The 18,194-nt window shown below is 53.1% G+C and overlaps 2 protein-coding genes across 3 annotated transcripts in view; one reads left to right on the plus strand and one right to left on the minus strand.

Annotated features, from left to right (window-relative positions):
- Positions 1-10,333, plus strand: part of SYCE3 (synaptonemal complex central element protein 3) — an 18,197-nt gene extending 7,864 nt beyond the window's left edge. For both annotated transcript variants that reach the window (XM_017888120.1, XM_017888121.1), the window contains exons 2-3: positions 3,861-3,969; positions 10,045-10,333. In XM_017888120.1, the coding sequence (XP_017743609.1) occupies positions 3,861-3,969; positions 10,045-10,202 (267 nt within the window). In that variant the 3' untranslated portion in view covers positions 10,203-10,333. The remainder of the gene's footprint in view (positions 1-3,860; positions 3,970-10,044) is intronic.
- Positions 10,334-10,421: 88 nt separating this feature from the next.
- Positions 10,422-13,531, minus strand: KLHDC7B (kelch domain containing 7B). Its single transcript, XM_017888122.1, has one exon. It carries the CDS (start codon positions 13,274-13,276, stop codon positions 11,492-11,494), a length of 1,785 nt encoding a protein of 594 aa, XP_017743611.1. The 5' UTR covers positions 13,277-13,531; the 3' UTR covers positions 10,422-11,491.
- Between the last annotated feature and the right edge of the window lie 4,663 nt (positions 13,532-18,194).

The following is an 18,194-nucleotide window of genomic DNA, read 5'->3' on the forward strand; positions in this document are numbered from 1 at the left end:
TATTTATTTATTTTGAGATGGAGTCTCACTCTGTCGCCCAGGCTGGAGTTCAGTGGCGCAATCTTGGCTCACTGCAAGCTCTGCCTCCCAGGTTCACGCCATTCTCCTGCCTCAGCCGCCTGAGTGGCTAGGACTACAGGTGCCCGCCACCATGCCTGGCTAATTTTTTGTATTTTTAGTAGAGATGAGGTTTCACTGTGTTAGCCAGGATGGTCTCTATCTCCTGACCTCGTGATCCGCCCGCCTCAGCCTCCCAAAGTGCTGGGATTACAGATGTGAGCCACTGCGCCTGGCCTTTTTTTTTTTTTTGAGATGGAGTGTCACTCTGTCACCCAGGCTTGAGTGCAATGATGCGATCTCATTACAACCTCTGCCTCCTGGATTCAAGTGATTCCCCTGCCTCAGCCTCCTGGGTAGGTGGGATTACAGGTGCCCACCACCACGCCCGGCTAATTTTTGTATTTTTAGTAGTGACGAGGTTTCACCATTTTGGCCAGGCTGGTCTCGAACTCCTGACCTCAGGTGATCCACTTGCCTTGGCCTCCCGAAGTGCTAGGATTACACACATGAGCCACTATGCCCAGCCAGCAAACAGTTTTATGTAGTGAAAAATCTATCAATATTTTCCTTTCTAATTTATTCCCATTATTTTGACACCTAGAATGTCTTTTCCTAATCTGAGATCAGTGAAATATTTAATTGTATTTTCTTCTACTTTTCTTTGTATTCCTTTTTAACATTTAATCCTAAACCATCTGGCATGCCAAAGGACCTACACTGCTTTTTTTCTTTTTTTTCTTTTTTGAGATGGAGTCTCGCTCTGTCACCCAGGCTGGAGTGCAGTGGCGCGATCTCGGCTCACTGCAAGCTCTCCCTCCCGGGTTCATGCCATTCTTCTGTCTCACCCTCCTGAGTAGCTGGGACTACAGGTGCCCACCACCACGCATGGCTATTGTGTGTGTGTGTGTGTGTGTGTGTGTGTGTGTGTGTTTTTAGTACCGACGGGGTTTCACTGTGTTAGCCAGGATGGTCTCAATCTCCTCACCTCGTGATCTGCCTACCTTGGTCTCCCAAAGTGCTGGGATAACAGGCATGAGCCATCGCGCCCAGCCACGTATTCCATTTTTATATAAATCTGCTACAGGCTGGATGCAGTGGCTCATGCCTGTAATCCCAGCACTTTGGGAAGCCAAGGCAGGAGGATCACAAGGTCAGGAGTTCAAGACCAGCCTGGCCAATATGGTGAAACTCCATCTCTAATAAAAATACAAAAATTAGCTGGGCATGGTGGTGGACGCCTGTAATACTAGCGACTCGGGAGGCTGAGGCAGGAGAATCACTTGAACCCAGGAGACCGAACTTGCAGTGAGCTGAGATCACACCACTGCACTCCAGCCTGGGGGACAGAGTGAGACTCTCTCTTCTGTGATAATCCCTGGGCATAGAGGGAGGATGCTTGTATAGTTTTAGCAGCAGAGCATTTGCAGTGAAACAGATCCGGGCTGAGTACAACGCCAAATGAGGGAGATTCATATCTTTGGTCATCTTCAGAATACCATGATTTTAGTTTCCTGGGAAGTAAAATGAGGAGAGATAAGTTTGACAATTATAAGAGTAATTTGTGCATTAGAACGGAATAAGGAACCTATTCTATTAGGGCACCAACTAAAAATATGAGGAAAAGTTATAATCTGCAACTCTCTAGAGGATTATTGTAGCCAAGAAACAATGATTTAATTTGCACTCAAAAAAACTTGTTTTTCTGTTATGGCCGGGCACGGTGGCTCATGCCTGTAATCCCAGCACTTTGGGAGGCCGAGGTGGGTGGATCACCTGAGGTCAGGAGTTCGAGACCAGCCTCAACATAGAGAAACCCAGTCTCCACTAAAAATACAAAATTAGCCGGGCGTGGTGGTACATGCCTGTAATTCCAGCTACTCAGGAGGCTGAGGCAGGAGAATTGTTTGAACCTGGAAGGTGGAGGTTGCGGTGAGCCGAGATCGCGACATTGCACTCTAGCCTAGGCAACAAGAGCGAAACTCCATCTCAAAAACAAAAAACAAAAAACAAAAAACAGCTGGGCATGGTGTTGCACACCTGTGGTCCCAGCCTCTCAGAGGCTGAGGTGGGAGGATCAGTCAAGCCGAGGGTTTGGAGCCTGCAGTGAGCCATGATTTTGCCACTGTACTCCAGTCTGGGCAACAGAGCAAGATCTCAACTCAAAAGCAGTACAAGACAAACATTCATTTCTCGAGGCTTGGAAGTCCAAGATCAAGGTGCCAACAGATCTGGTATCTGGTAAGAAGTCTCTTCCTGGTTTGTGGATGGTCACCTTCTTCTGTTTTTTTTGTTTGTTTGTTTTTTGTTTTTGTTTTTTGAGACGGCGTCTCACTCTGTCGCCCAGGCTGGGGTGCAGTGGAGTAATCTCTGCTCACTGCAAGCTCCGCCTCCTGTGTTCACGCCATTCTCCTGCCTCAGTCTCCCGAGTAACTGGGACTACAGGTGCCCACCACCACGCCCAGCTAATTTTTTTGTATTTTTAGTAGAGACAGGGTTTCACTGTGTTAGCCAGGATGATCTCGATCTCCTGACCTCATGATCCACCCGCCTCGGCCTCCCAAAGTGCTGGGATTACAGGCGTGAGCCACTGTGCCTGGCCGATGGTCACCTTCTTCTTTTTTTTTTTTTTTTCTCTTTTGAGACAGGGTCACACTCTGTCGCCCAAGCTGGAGTGCAGTGGTGCAATCTTGGCTCACTGCAACCTCCACCTTCCAGGCTCGAGGGATCCTTTTTTTCACCTGAGCCTCCTGAGTAGTTGCAACTACAGGTGCACACCACCACGCCCAGCTAAATTTNCCAAAGTGGGTGGATCACCTGAGGTCGGGAGTTCGAGAGCAGTCTGGCCAACATGGAGAAAATACATGGAGTCTCTACTAAAAATACAAAATTAGCTGGACATGGTGGTGTGTGCCTGTAATCCCAGCTACGCAAGAGGCTGAGGCAGAAGAATCACTTGAATCCAGGAGGCAGAGGTTGTGGTGAGCCGAGGTCATGCCATTGTGCTCCAGCCTGGGCAACAAGAGCAAAACTTCGTCTCAAAAAAAAAAAAATACAAAAATTACCAAAAATTTGTCAAGAATATGTGTAAGTTGCTAAACATAACACTGCTGATATGTGGTGGAGCCAAGATTTGAACCCAGGCAGCTCAATTCCAGAACCAGGACAGTCTCTATGGGGCACTGCCTGTAATGCCCAGGAGAATTCTTCTGGAAAATTAAGTTGATTATAATTTTTTAATGTATGAATCATTTCATATTTTAAAATTAAACTTACCCTCCTCCAGGCTCCCATTGCTTGACGTCTGTCATTATTACATTAACTGCTTTGACATCTGTCATATCCTGGTTTGTCATATGGTGTGTGTGACTTACTCCCATATTGCACTAGAAATTCCTTAGGTACAGGAATTGTATCTTTATAACATATCAGCACAATAGCTCGCATCTTAGTGGGAACTCAGTATGGTTTTGCCGGAAAAAATTCCATGTCACCATTATGACAGACTTTTTTCCTTATGATGATGAAGATGTTTTCTGTGTTAATGACTCCAGCCTTCAGCTACGTTTGTATGGCAAGGATGGAAAAAAGGGGAAGGACGACTTATATGTGCCAAATGCTATGCTGGGGCCTTTAGTCATTTCCCATTTAACCTTCACAACAGCCCTGTGGAGGAAGTGGTATTGTCTGAATCTGAGAGATGGGGAAGGAATTCCTTGGAGAAATCACTGAGTTATAACCAGTGGAGCTGGAATTGAAATGTGGGTCTATCTCACTGCAGCTTCTTTCTGTGCATTACCTAGATGGCTGATGCTGACCCTGAGGAAAGAAACTATGACAACATGCTGAAAATGCTGTCAGATCTGAATAAGGACTTGGAAAAACTATTGGAAGAGATGGAGAAAATCTCAGGTAGGATGTGTGAACCCAAAAGCATCTGAGACAGGTCTCAATCAATTTAGAAAGTTTATTTTGCCAAGGTTAAGGATGCACCTATGACACACCCTCAGGAGGTCCTCAGGACATATGCTCAAGGTTGGCAGGGTACAGCTTGCTTTTATACGTTTTAGGGAGAGAGAATACATCAGTCAGTACCTGTAAGAGGTACATTGGTTCGATCTGGAAAGGTGGGACAACTAATAGGGGGATGATTCCAGGTTATAGGTAGATTTAAATTTTTTCTGATTGGCAACTGGTGGAAAGAGTTATTGTCTAAAGACCTGGAATCAATAGAAAGGAATGTCTGGGTTATGACGATAAGGGGTTGTGGAGACCAAAGTTTTATCATGCAGAGGAAGCCTCCAGATGGCAGGCTTCAGAGGGAATAGATTGTAAAGGTTTCTTATCAAACTTAAGATCTGTGTTCATGTTAATGCTGGTCACCTTTTTCTGAATTCCAAAGGAGAGGCAGGTATAATGAGACATACCCAATTTATCCTTCTCCTCACGGCTTGAACCAATTTTGGCCAAGCAGTACACCCACCTTGGCCTCCCAAAGTGTTGGGATCACAGGTGTGAGCCAGAGTGCCTGATCAAAAAATTTATGTTCACTAGAGCAGACTTTAGAAAATTTATACTTAGAAATGTTTGCAATATTTTGCCTATGTACTTGTGAACTGTGAATAGCTGAGACACGTATCAGTTAATTTAGAAAGTTTATTTTACCAAGTTTGGGGACACTTACCTGTGACACAGCCTCAGGGGGTCCTAATGACATGTGCCCAAGGTGGTCAGAGCACAGCTTGATTTTATTTATTTATTTATTTATTTATTTATTTATTATTTTGAGATGGAGTCTCACTCTGTCGCCCAGGCCTTGGAGTTCAGTGGCAATCTTGGCTCACTGCAAGCTCTGCCTCCCAGGTTTCACGCCATTCTCCTGCCCTCAGCCGCTGGTGGCTAGGACTACAGGTGCCCGCCACCATGCCGGCTATTTTTTGTATTTTTAGTAGAGATGAGGTTTCACTGTGTTTAGCCAGGATGGCCCTCTATCCTCCTGACTCGTCGTGATCCGCCAGCCTCAGCCTCCCAAAGGCTGCGGATTACAGATGTGAGCCACTGCGCCTGGCCCTTTTTTTCTTTTTTTTTTTTTTTTTTGAGATGCGAGTGTCACTCTGCTCACCCATGCTTGAGTGCAATGATGCGCTATCTCATTACAACCTCTGCCTGGATTCAGTGATTTCCCCTGCCTCAGCCCTCCTGGGTAGGTGGGATTACAGGTGCCCCACCAGCCCGCCCACCACCCACGCCGCCTAATTCTTTGCTATTGTTAGTAAGATGACGACGGTTTGCCCACCACTTTTGGCCAGGCTGGTGCCTCGAACTCCTGACCCTCAGGTGACACTTGCCATTGCCTCCCGAAAGTGCTAGGATTCCACACATGAGCCACTACTCCCAGCCAAGCAACATGTGTTTATTATGTAGTGAAAACTCCTATCACACTATTTCCTTCTAATTTATATCCCATTATTCTTTGACACCTAGACACCCACGGATCTTTTCCTAATCCTGAGACAGTGCAAATATTTAATTGTATTTTCTTCTAACTTTTCTTTGTATTTCCCTTTTTAACATTTAATCCTAAACCACTCTGGCATGCCAAAAGGACCTACACTGCATTTCTTCCGTTTTTCTTCTTTTTTGAGATGGAGGTCCCTCGCTTCTGCGTCACTCCAGGCTGGAGTGCGCAGTGGCGCCATCCTCCGGCTCACTGCAAGCTCTCCCTCCCGGGTTTCCATGCCATATCTTACCCGTCTCAACCCCTCCTGAAGTAGCTGGGACTACAGCATGCCCACCCACCACGCCATGGCTATCTTGTGTGGGTGTGATGTGTGCTCGCTGTGTGTGCTGATGGTGTGTTTTTTTAGTACCGACGGGGTTTTTCACTTTTTTTTTGGGGGGTTTACCAAGGAATGGTCTCAATCTCCTCACCCTTCTGTGATCTGCCCTACCTTAGGTCTCCCAAAGTGCTGGATACAGGCATCGACCATCGCACCCAGCCCACGTATTCCATTTTTATATAAATCTGCTACAGCGGATGCAGTGGGCTCATGCCTGTAATCCCAGCACTTTGGGAAGCCCCAAGGCAGGAGGACACAAGGTCAGGAGTTCAAGACCAGCCTGGCCAATATGGGCTGAAACTCCATCTCTAATAAAAAATACAAAAACTACTGGGCATGGTGGTGGGACGTCCTGTAAACTAGCGACTCGGGAGCTGAGGCAGGAGAATCACTTGAACCCAGGATGACCGAACTTGCGAGTGGGAGCGCTGGAGATCACAGCCACTGCACCGTCCAGCCTGGGGGACAGAGTGAGACTCTCTTTCTTCTGTGGATAATCCCCCTAGGGATAGAGGGAGGATGCGTTGTATACGTTTTACGCAGCAGATGCCATTTGCAGTGAAACCAGATCCGGGCTGAGTACAACGCCAAATGAGGGAGATTCATATCTTTGGTCATCGTTCAGATACCATGATTTTAGTTCTCTGGGAAGTAAGAATGAGGAAAGATAAGTTGACAATTATAAGAGTAATTTGTGCATTAGAACGGAATAAGGAACCTATTCTATTAGGGCACCAACTAAAAATAGCTGAGGAAAGTTATACATCTGCAACTCTCCTAGAGGATTTATTGTACCAACGAAACAATGATTTAATTTGGCATCTCAAAAAAACTTGTTTTTTCTGTTATGGCCGGGCACGGGTGGCTCATTGCCTGTAAATGCGCCAGCACTTTGGGAGGTCGAGGTGGGTGGATCACCTGAGGTCAGGAGTTCGAACCAGCCTCAACGATAGAGAAACCCAGTCGCTCACTAAAAATACAAAATTAGCCGGCGTGGTGGACATGCCTGGGTAATTCCAGCTACTCAGGAGGCTGAGGCAGGAGAATGTTTCGAACCTGGAAAGGTGGAGGTTGCGGTGACCGAGATCGCGACATTGCACTCTAGCCTAGGCAACAAGACGAAACTCCATCTCAAAAACAAAAAACAAAAACAAAAAACAGCTGGGATGGTGTTGCACACCTGTGGGTCCCAGCCCTCAGAGGCTGAAGGTGGGAGGATCAGTCAAGCCGAGGGTTTTGGAGCCTGCTAGTGAGCCATGGATTTTGCCACCTTGTCCTGCCATCTGGGCAACGTAGCAAGATCTCAACTCCAAAAGCAGTACAAGAACAACATTCATTTCTGAGGTTGGAAGTCCAAGATCAAGGGTGCCAACAGAACTGGTTATCTGGTAAAGAAGTCCTTCCTGGTTTGTGGATGGTCACCTTCTTCTGTTTTTTTTGTTTGTTTGTTTTTGTTTTTGTTTTTGAGACGCGCGTCTCACTCTGTCGCCCAGGCTGGGTGCAGTGGAGTAATCTCTGCTCACTGCAAGCTCCGCCTCCTGTGTTCACGCCATTCTCCTGCCTCATTCTCCGAGTAAACTGGGGCTATAAAAGGTGCCCCCCACTTCACCACGCCCAGCTAATTTTTGTTATTCTTAGTAGAGACAGGGTCACTGTGTTAGCCAGGATGATCTCGATTTCCTGACCTCCATGATCCACCCGCCTCGGCCTCCCCAAAGTGCTGGAGTACAGGCGTTGAGCCACTGTGCCTGGCCGATGGTCACCTTCTTTTCTTTTTTTTTTTTTTTTCTGCTTTTGAGACAGGGATCACACTCTGTCGGCCGCAAGCTGGAGTGCAGTGGTGCAATCTTTGGCTCACTGCAACCTCCCACCTTCCAGCTGCGAGGGACCCTGCCTTTTTTTCACCCTGAGGCCCTCCTGAGTTAGTTGCAACACAAAAAAAAAAAAAAAAAAAAAAAAAAAAAAAAAAAATAAAAAAAAATAGCCAGGTGCACACCACCAACTGCCGGCCCAGCCTTAAAAATTTTTTATATTTCCTTTTTTTTTTTTTTTTTTTTTTTTTTTTTTTTTTTTGAGACGGAGTCTCGCTCCTGTCGCCCAGTGCCTGGAGTGCAGTGGCGGCGATCCGGCTCACTGTGCAAGCTCCGCCTCTGCCCGGATTCACGCCATTCTCCTGCCTCAGCCTCCTGAGTAGCTGACTACAGGGCCTGCCACTCGCGGCCCGGCCTAATTTTTTTGTATTTTTTTTTTAGTAAAGAGACAGGGTTTTCACCATGTCTCCGATCTCCTGACCTTGTGATCCGCCCGTCTCGGCCTCCCAAAGTGCTGGGATTACAGGCGTGAGCCACCGCGCCCGGCCAATTTTATATTTTCTATAGAGACAGGGTTTCAACATGTTGCCCAGGCTAATCTCAAACTTCTGAGCTCAAGTGATCCACCCAACTCAGCCTCCCAAAGTGCTGGGATTATAGGTATGAGCCACCTTGCCCGACCAGCCACCTTCTCGTACCCTCACATAGAGCCTCACATGTCCTTGCACAGAGTGAGAGTAAGCTCTTGTGCCTCTTCTTTAAGGGGTACTGATGCCATTCAGGAGGGTCTGCCCTTAGGACCTAATCATCTCCAAAAGACCCCACCTCCTAATACCTCACGTCGGGGGTTAGGATTTCAACAGGTGAATTTGGGGGGACACATTCAGTCCATAACGTGTGCCAGGCAGTTTACATATATCACCCATTTAATCCTCACAGTAAGCCATGAGATTGGTAGAGTTTCCTCGTGAGTCTCCAAAGATGAGGAGACTGAGATAGATATAGATATAGATATAGTAGATAGATAGATAGATGATTGATAGATAGATTTTTTTTTTTTTTTTTTTTTTTTTTGAGACAGAGTTTCACTCTGTTGCCCAGGCTGGAGTGCAGTGGTGCAATCTTGGCTCACTGCAACCTCCACCTTCCAGGTTCAGGCGATTCTCTTGCCTCAGCCTCCCTAGTAGCTAGGACTACAGGCATCCACCACCACACCTGGCTAATTTTTATATTTTTAGTAGAGATGGGCCAGGAACACTGGCCATGTTTGCCAGGATGGTCTCAATCTCTTGACCTCATGATCCGCCCCCCTCAGCCTCCCAAAGTGCTGGGATTATAGGCGTGACCCACTGCGCCCGGCCGGCATTGATGTATTTAAGCCACTTGTTCCAGGTCACATAGTTGGCAGGTGGAGAGCTGGAAGGCATACTCTGCTCTGGCTCCCAGGTCCCTGCTGCACCTGCTGTCCAGGTGGTCTGCAGCCTCCCTGTGCGGGAATGATCTGGGATGCTTGTTAGGATTTCACAAAGAGGAATTTTAAAGGGATATGTTTGCTATCTACAGTTGGTTGTCGTGCAGAGGGGAGATGACCTTTGTTCTGTATATTTGTAGAGGGCTGAACCACACCAGCCAGTGGACTATGCAGAGAAAAGGTTGGAGGCAGGATTTCTGCACACACTTCCTTTGGGTTCACACAAGAAGCATGTGTCCACCTATAGGCCCAGGGAATGCTACCTTCAAGTTGCTGTCAGAGGGAAAGAGCAAGAGAGTCTGTCAGTTCATTGGTAGATGGTCAAGGACACCTTCCCAAGAGGAGAAGCCCCAGGCTTGGGCCTCGGCAAAAGCATAGAGGTGCCCAGGTGGAAGTGGGCAGGCATCCCAGGCTGCTGAACATAAGGTGATATGAGGCTGGGGTCTTGCAGGACTAGGAACAGTCAGCTCTGCCTGAGTGTGTGAGCTTGGGTAGATGTTAGGACTCCTCAGGGGCCACCTGCAGCCACTGGCTGTGAACTGCATGTAGGTAAGGAGCTGTGGTTTGCTCTAATTCTCCTCACATTTCGTATCAGACCGGCCTCTAGCTTTTTAACATCATGTCTGGTGTATCCAGGAGTTATGCCTTGCATGAGACTAGGAAGTGTCACTATGGATATTTGTAGGAGTTTTTATGAGCCTGTAACAAGTAGCCTACCAGCTCTCTCTCCCTGGAGTAACTGGGTGCCTCAGCAGGGTCTGGGCCTCCAGGTGCTGAGCCCAGCTGCAAGCATCTGACCCTTCTGGAGTACCCCGGAGCTGCAGCCCCTCTCTGTGGCCTGACCAGGCCTGTCTGCTTGTTGCAGTGCAGGCAACCTGGATGGCCTATGACATGGTGGTGATGCGCACCAACCCCACGCTGGCCGAGTCCATGCGTCGGCTGGAGGATGCCTTCGTCAACTGCAAGGAGGAGATGGAGAAGAACTGGCAAGAGCTGCTGCATGAGACCAAGCAAAGACCGTAGGCCCCACTGGCCCACCACAGCTGCCATGCCACCCTCTGCCCGTGAAGAGGTCCCTGGGGGATGGAGCTGGTGCCCACATGAACAGCTGTATGCACTGTAATTGTTTCTTAATAAACTTATTTTTAAGCACAGCCCGAGGACCTCTTCTCTCCCATGCCATGATCCACCCAGCTGCATATCAAGCCTTGTGAACAAAACACGACAAGTGCAAGCTGCAGGTGCTTTCGGTGAATTAAAATGTATTTGGTGCCAGTGGTGCTGAACATAGAATAAAAAACAAAAAAAAAGAGCCCAGACAGGGACACCCAGGCTGGAGGTTGGAGTGGGCCATCGTCAGATTTATTCACCTTTCTAGCATGCGTTTCCAAGTGCGTAAGGGGAGAAAACACAGCATGGATTGAGCTGTGCGTCCTGGACACCGTGCAAGGTGCTCACAGCTGCAGTCCTGTCTCCCACAACTCTCCTGGGCGACAGATGTCCACTGTCCACGTTTTACAGACAAGGAGAAAGGGAAGTCAAATGTCCAAGTCCACACAGCTAAAAACGGGCAGAACTAGGGTGACGCTCAGGCCTCATTTAGAGGTGGGGGATTGGTGAGAAGTGGGGTGGGCTTCTGGAGGGGCTGGGAGAGCCTCACAAGGCTGCAGAGGGTGGTGAGCCCAGAGTGGGCCTGGCCTGGTGTGAGCTGGGGGTATGGGTAGGGGCTGCAGCCTGCAAGACAGCACAAATGGACCCAGTTTCAGAGGCAAGGGTTCTAGGTCCTTGAGAATCCACAGCACCAAACAGACCCAGCTGGCTACAGAGTTGGTACCTGGGGAGGCCTTAGGACAGGCAGAAAGTCCCAGAGGCGAGGGCATTGCCTGGGGACGTTTTTGCTCCCTGTCCTGCTGACAGAGCCTAGGAGGTGTGAATGTTTTCTACCCCCTCCTCTCTCGGCTCAGCAGAGCTCCAGCAAGCCAGGTCCTTGTCTGTGGGGACGCACCAGTCCCTGGCTCTAGGGAATAGGGAGTCCCACAGACAGAGGGGTGTGAGCAGGCTGAATGGGTCTGTAAGCAGGCACAGAATTGAGTCAGGAAACAGTTTGAGTGTGGAGTAAGGGGCAGAAAGAGGCTGAGGGTGTCTGGGCTTCAAAATAATTGACAGTCTTTAAAGCAGAAGGGGAAAGTTGTCCAGAAACAAGAGCAGGAAGTTCTGATCCCAGCCCCCTCCCTGAGCCCCCGCCTCTCAGGCCCATCCCAGGAGGGTCTCCCTGCAGAGCCGTGAAGCAGCTTTGGTTCTCTGCCTGCCACTCAGAGTGAGGTCTGCAGCCGGTCCTCAGCGGGCAGAGTCAGGATGAATGGACTGAGGACCCCTGTGCTCCCCAAGGGGAAGGGCTGCAGCTCCTTGGCCTGGAACTGGGCAGTCCCCCCAGAGACCGTGAACGTGGCAGTGACCTGGGGGTTGAGGCAGTAAATGGTGTTACCCAGGGTGGTGCAGCGCAGTGGGGCGGGGGCGGGCAGGGGCAGGGAGGCAGCCCTGCTCCAGGAGCCGGTCACCGTGTTGTAGCGCATCACCGCAGCGCCCACACCCCGCAGCAGGTCGAAGCGGTATAAGAAGCCCCCGAGCGCCACGATGTCGCTGGAACGCCGGTGGCTGGCACTGTATGGGCACTCGTCCCAAGCATCCTTCACGGGACTGTACCTGAGCAGGCGGTAGAAGAGGTGACCCCCTGTGACGTAGATGTCCCCACGGCAGGCCACAGCCTCGTGAGCCACAGGGAAGGTGCCTGCGGGGAGAGGCGCGCGTGGGGTCCAGGCATCTGTACGCGGGTCGTAGCACTCCATGCTGTACAGGCACTCGCCACCGATGGCATATAGCAGCCCGTCCAGGGCCACCAGCTTGAGCTGGGCTCGGGCCTGCTGCATAGGCCGAACCTGGCTCCAGATGTTGGTCAGAGGGTTGTAGCAGAAGACCTCGTTGGAGCAGACGGCCTTGGCACCGGAGCCACGGATGCCCCCCGCCAGGAACAGGTAGTTGTGCATGGTGCAGAGACCGCAGCCCCGGAGCGGGGCCTCCTCGGGCACCTGGGTCAGGGGCCGCCAGGTGTTCTCCCGGGGGTTGAACACATGCAGGTGCGAACGTAGAGGCAGGGGCACAGGGGCCACCACAGGAGGCTCCTCGCTACGAGGGCCCCTGGGGAGCCCTGAGCGGCCCCCCTGGTAGAGGCTGGGCAGTACGAGGACGCCCAGCACCGCCTGGCCCCGGCCGGTCCGCAGGCTGAGGATGCGATCGCGGTCGGCTGCGCTCAGCCGGCGGTAGAGGCTCGGGTCTCCCAGCACTCGCAGCAGGTTGTTGCTCATCAGCGCGTAGGTCTCCTGCGCCAGGCCGGGCTCCCGGTGCTGCTGGGCAAAGGCCAGCACGTCCAGGCAACTGCCCAGGTCCAGCCGCCGCCGCAGGGCCGCCGCCGTGGTGGGCTCCAGGGCCCGGGAGCTGGGTTTCCGGGGCCCCTCCACCACCCCCCAACTCCCGGGCCTCTGCAGAAACACCAGGAGTTTCCGGGCCTCCTTCTGCTTCTCTGTGAGCGCCCCGCTGCGGCCGGCAGGGCTGCCCCCCTCCCCCGGCGGCTCCTCTTGAGGGTCCCCTGAGGCGGCCGGCCTGACCTCCTGCTGCGAGGTCGGGGCGATTTCACACCTGCTGCGTTTCCGTGGCTGGGGTACCGGCTGTGAGAGCCTCACAGAGGAGCAGGCCACGGGGCCAGACGGCCTCTGTGCAGACGGCTGTGGGGGGCCCCTGGGCACTGCGCCTTGGGACAGCGAGTCTAGACTTTTCTCCCTGGTTCCCTCTCCTCTTAGGCCTGGGGGAGGGTCTGGACTGGGCGTTCCGTTGGTCTCGGAGCTTCTTGTCTGTGGCTGACCTCCAGCCTCAACCAGGGCCCCTATATCTGTCCCCATGACTGTCCCCACTGAAGAAGAGGGGCCATCTCTGTCCTCAGAGTTTGTGGAAGTGCTGGGATCCACAGGGCTCCCAGGAACCGCCCTTGGGACACTCCCTTGGGGCCTCTCTTGCCTGGGGAAGGGGTGGCTTCTGAGAACCATGGCAGTAAGGTTTCCCCAGCTGGCTGAGACCTGCCCCTCCTGGTAGCGGCTGGGGAGAGCCACACTCTCCTGAGGCTTTGACCCGCCAGCTGGGGCAGGGGATGCAGCTGGGGCAGGGGATGCTGCTGGGGCAGGAGATGTGACTGGGGTCGGGGCTGGAGTTGGAGCTGGGGTTAGGGCTGGGATTGGGGCTGAGGTGAGGGTTGGGACTGGGACTGGGCCTGGGGCTGGAGTTGGGGCTGGAGCTGGAGCTGGGGCTGGAGTTGTAGCTGGACTTGGGGCTGGGGCTGGGGTTGAAGTTGGAGCTGAGGTTGGAGCTGGGGTTGGAGCTGAGGTGGGGGATGAGGTTGAGGTGGGGGCTGGGGTCTGTACTGTTGCGGGGGATGAGGCCAGGGCTGGGGCTTGGACTGAGATTGGAACTGAAGTTAAGACTTGGACTGAGGCTGAACTTGGGTCTAGCGCTGCTCTGAGATTTTTGCCCACAGAAGGACCCTGGGTAACCCCCAGGGGCAAAAAATCTGAAGGAGACGGGGTCGGGAGAGTCAGGGCTTCAGGTGGGAACCCGGGGCCGGGAGCTGCGGGGAGGGAGGCAGACAGCGCGCCAGGCTCACGGCTCTGGGAAGGGGCGCGGCTGCGGAAGGCTGCGGCCGGCTTTGCTTGCTCCAGGGGCCGGGTGCGCCCCAGGTCAGCGGCAGGACTGTCGTCTCGGGGGCCGTCAGCCCCGGCCTCGCGCGCATCGTTGGCCCCTGAGGCCCCCGGCCCTTGGGACGAGAGTGGGCGTCCTTGAGGCGGACTGTCTAGCCAGGGGCGCGTAGAGCCTGGGGCTGGGCCAAAGCTCCGGGTGCTCGGGACCTCCCTGCTGGCCCAGGGCCAGCCTCCTCCGGTGGCAGGGACCCCCGAAGCCGCCCTGCTCCAGCCAACCTTAGCCCCAGAGCCCCCCGTCTGAGACCCAGGCTGCGGGGCGCAGGGCGCGGGCAGCGCCGGGGGTGCGGGCTCCTGGGCGAGTGGGGGTCCTGTGGGCAGGCCGCGCGCGTGGGCGTCCAGGGCGGCGGGCCTCATCCACCGCGTCCCACAGGCTCCCCGCGCGCCCAGGCTAAGCGGTCCAGTTCCGACCCATGACTCACTAGTCGCGGGCGGCGGGCTCGTCTCCGGAGCCAGCGCCATCCTCCGCCGCCGCCCGCCTCTCCCCAGCGAGCTCCGAGGCCTGCGGCCCGCCTGCCAGGGCCAGTGCCTGTTTGCCCCGCGGGCCCGCCGCCTGGCAGAGGGGCCCTGACACCACCTGTCTCCGCCTGCGCCTCCGCTCGCTGCCGGGGCTCCGAGAGGAAGTGGATCAGGAGCGGTGGCGGACATTCCCCCGCTCTTCGCTCCTGCCCAGGAGGCAGGCCGCCTGTGAGCTCCTTTCCTCCGCTCGGGGCCGTGGGTGCTCTGCCCCGTTGTTGCCTAATGCCCCTTCTGCGGCCTCCTCGACAGCTGTACTGAGGAAGCCGGGCCATGAGTGCCGTGGCCCCGGGCCCGGGCGCAGCAGGACAGGGCTCCGCTGGCAGCGTCCTGGAGGGCTCCAGTTTCCCCGACCTGGCTCGGCCCCTCGAGCCATCACTAACCTTGGACTTCGTTGCAGAGCCAGATCCGCTCCTCCCGCTGATTGAGGTTGAGCCCCGAGGGGCTGGGGACACTGTCCTGCCGCCTCTTGGTCAGTCCCGGAGCCAAAACCATAGGTAAGGCCCAGCGCTGGGCAGCCACCACAGCCAGCGCCAGGAGGGCCAGCACAGCCACTATCCCAGTCATTGTCACTGCCCAGTCCCAGCCCCAGAGGACCGTCTGGCTTCCAAGGGCCCTGATCATGGTCAGGCTGCAACCCGCTGCAAGCCTGATGGCAGGGCTGGAGTGCATACAGAGCACAGAAGACCTGGGCTGGCATCCGCAGCCCCGCCCCAAGGTCGCCCAGTTAAGGTGGACCAGTCCTCCAGGGCCTGTAAGGGTAGGGTCTCTGCTTGGCACCAGCCTGGGCTATCAGTAGAGGCCTGCTGCAGATATCAGGAAACAGTGAGGCTTATGGTAGGATAGAGCCAGGTCTCTGCAGCACCTCACACCAGCTCCTGCCCTCTTCTCCTCCTCAAAGGCCCCAGGGTCCAATGTCAGCGTTTCTGAGCTCGTGCTGACATCCACAGCCAACCGCTTCTGCCTGGTAGACCCTCACATCCCTAAATTCATTCCACACCCCAGAGTCTCTCCTCTCAGCCTGGCCAGCTTCAGGGGGCTTGCAAGAAGGAGTTACCCACAGCGACGAGTTATCTCCAGCTCAGCAAGTGATGCAGGCCCTTATGAAATCACCAGAACGAGAGGCTGATTCCCACCGGCGGCCAGCACGGAGGGGTGGGCCAGCACGGGAGGGGTGGGGACCGTGCCTGATGGTGGTCTCTCGAGCTGAAGAGGGAGACCCTGGGCATGGGTCCTGGCAGTGAGCATTATCATTGCAGGAGTGCAGTGGAAATTTGCCTTGGGGCACAGGGAGGGAGCATAGAGGGGAGGCAGAGGTTCCCATAGCTCCTCCTCCAGCAGCTTCTGGACTCCTTGCTCTGGGTTCACCAGACATGGGATAGGGTTTTCAAGTCAACAGAAAAAAAAATAAATGGGATAAAAAAATCCAAACATATTTCTCTCTTTATGGCCAGGCTTATTTCAGCCCACCTAGACCTTCTAGGATCTCCTAGACCCCCTGCACTCATCGAGAGTGTCTTGACTGCCCAGATGAGACTCTCACTGTGTCCCTGGTGAGCCCTGAGTCCAGCCTGCCCCCTGCTCTAGTTACCGCGTCAGCCAGCACCTGGATCCTTTAGAAACCACCCCCCTCTGGCCCCAGGTGCTCTAATAGCCAGACTCTGGGTGTCTTCATCTCAGTCCTCAGCCTTCCCTTATCTGAGCTGAGGACTCGCCCGCAAGACCACATCCTGGCTGGTACCTCCTAGCCCTGGTTCAGGCCGGCATGTGGGTGCCTCTGTCGGATGTGAGCACTGACTTCCTGAGGAAGAAGCCTTGGCTCCTCCATCTGCTCCTTACTTAATCCCATCTCAGGAGTGAGTCTTGGGACAGGTGCCAGGTGGGGCTCAGACATGAAAAAGAGCCTGGAGTCCCTGGGACAAAGGCAGGACTCCCTGGAAAGTGCTGTGTGTATTTTTCCTTCCTCTGGGACACAGTAGGCCTGGGGATTTCTCCCTTACTCAAGCAGCAAGGAGATGGCCTAGGAGTGTCCCTGGCACCCAGCCTGAATGCTACTGAGCCTCAGGTAACTCACCTCCCAGGTCCCCCTGGGACTATTAGATGACAGTGAGAGGGTGAAGGTAGGCCCCACACCTTAAGGTGGACCTCAAGTTGGGGAAAGGCTTTCTAGATCCTGCCCTTATTCTCTGTCCCAGTCTCAGGCTCTGCCTCTTGGTTAAGTTTGGGGTCCACAAATCTTCAGAGGATGGAGATGACACCCCCCTACCTGCACCTTCTTACAGGCCATTCAGTGCCCATCAGTCAACTCCACCCGGCTTCTGAAGACCCCAGGCTCTGTCAGAGAACAAGGGCAGCGTTCAGCCCATGGTGCCTTAGGACACCATGGTAGGAGGAACTGAACAGAGGAAGTCACCCCACCAGCTCCCCCAGGTGTGAGGACCCCTATAGCAAGGACATGCTCAGTCCCATTCTCTGTGGAAGGGAAATGCCTCACTTTGTCAAAAGTCAGATCAAGGGCAGAACTTTGTCCCTTGTGGGGAAACTCCCGGTCGGGAAGGTGCCTGAGGACAGGTCACTCCCCGAAATGTGGGAGTTTTGCCTCCTACCTTCCTGGAGAGCTAAAATGTGGCACACCCAGGCACAGTGGCTTGAGCCTGCAATCCTAGCTACTCGGGAGGTCGAGGTGGGAGGATCACTCTAACCAAAGAGTTTAAGACTAGCCTGAGCAACATAGCAAGACCCGCCTCTTTACAAAGAACCGAAAAAACCCCAGTGTGGCACTGCTAGAAAGGTGGCAGGACTTCAAAAGCACATGAGATCACCTGCACCACTGTGAAACGCGAGTCACCGTGCTGCTTGTGCTATGATAGCACAAATATCACAATTTACTTTCAAGATAAAAAATCAAGAAAATGGGTCCCGGGAAGGTCCGACCCTCAGCAGCCTCCTTGGAGCACCCTTCTGATTACCTGCGGAGGCGGCCCAGCCACTGGAGGAAGGAAACCCTGTACCAACCTCTCCAAGGAGCAAGGGACTCCTGCCTAAGACCTGAAGCTGCTGTTTCCTCAGAGATAACACAAGTGCAATAAGAATGGGGGTCGTCCCCGCCTGCTGACACCATCGCCACCTGCACACTGGCGTCCACCAGAACCCACCACCACCTGATCACCCAGCCTGGGCAAAGCTGGCCTCAGCCACTGCTGTGCCCTTTCTAAAACATTTCGTAGTGCTATAGTGAAATGAAGACGTAAGTCCAAATGGAGAACTAAATACAGAGACAGCTCACACACATACAATATGTAGAAAGCAGCAAACTCCATCAAATGTAAAGTTTCTCTATGATTGGAAGGTTTTCAAAATAAGAAATATTGTACAATCAAAAACGATTATACAAAACAAAGAATGTCAGAGGCAGGCGTGGTGGTGCATGCCTGTAATTTCAATTACTCAAGAGGCTGAGGTAGGAGAATCACGTGAACCGGGGAGGCGGAGGTTGCGGTGAGCCGAGATTGCACCACTGCACTCCAGCCTGGGCAACAAGAGTGAAACTCCATCTAAATAAATAAATAAATAAATAAATAAATAAATAAATAAAAATAAATAAAACAAAATTAAACAGCAAGAAAATGAACTAGAAATGAGTAGCAAGAGGAATTTTGGATTTTGAAAACTACACAAACACATGGAAATTAAACAATAT

The sequence above is a fragment of the Rhinopithecus bieti genome, unplaced genomic scaffold, assembly GCF_001698545.2.
Source record: "Rhinopithecus bieti isolate Rb0 unplaced genomic scaffold, ASM169854v2 scaffold_17174, whole genome shotgun sequence".
In the NCBI taxonomy this organism is placed as follows: Eukaryota; Metazoa; Chordata; class Mammalia; order Primates; family Cercopithecidae; genus Rhinopithecus; species Rhinopithecus bieti.

Excerpts from the sequence above, each read along its gene's own strand:
- KLHDC7B (XM_017888122.1), bottom strand. The coding sequence starts at position 13,276 with ATGGTTCTCAGAAGCCACCCCTTCCCCAGGCAAGAGAGGCCCCAAGGG.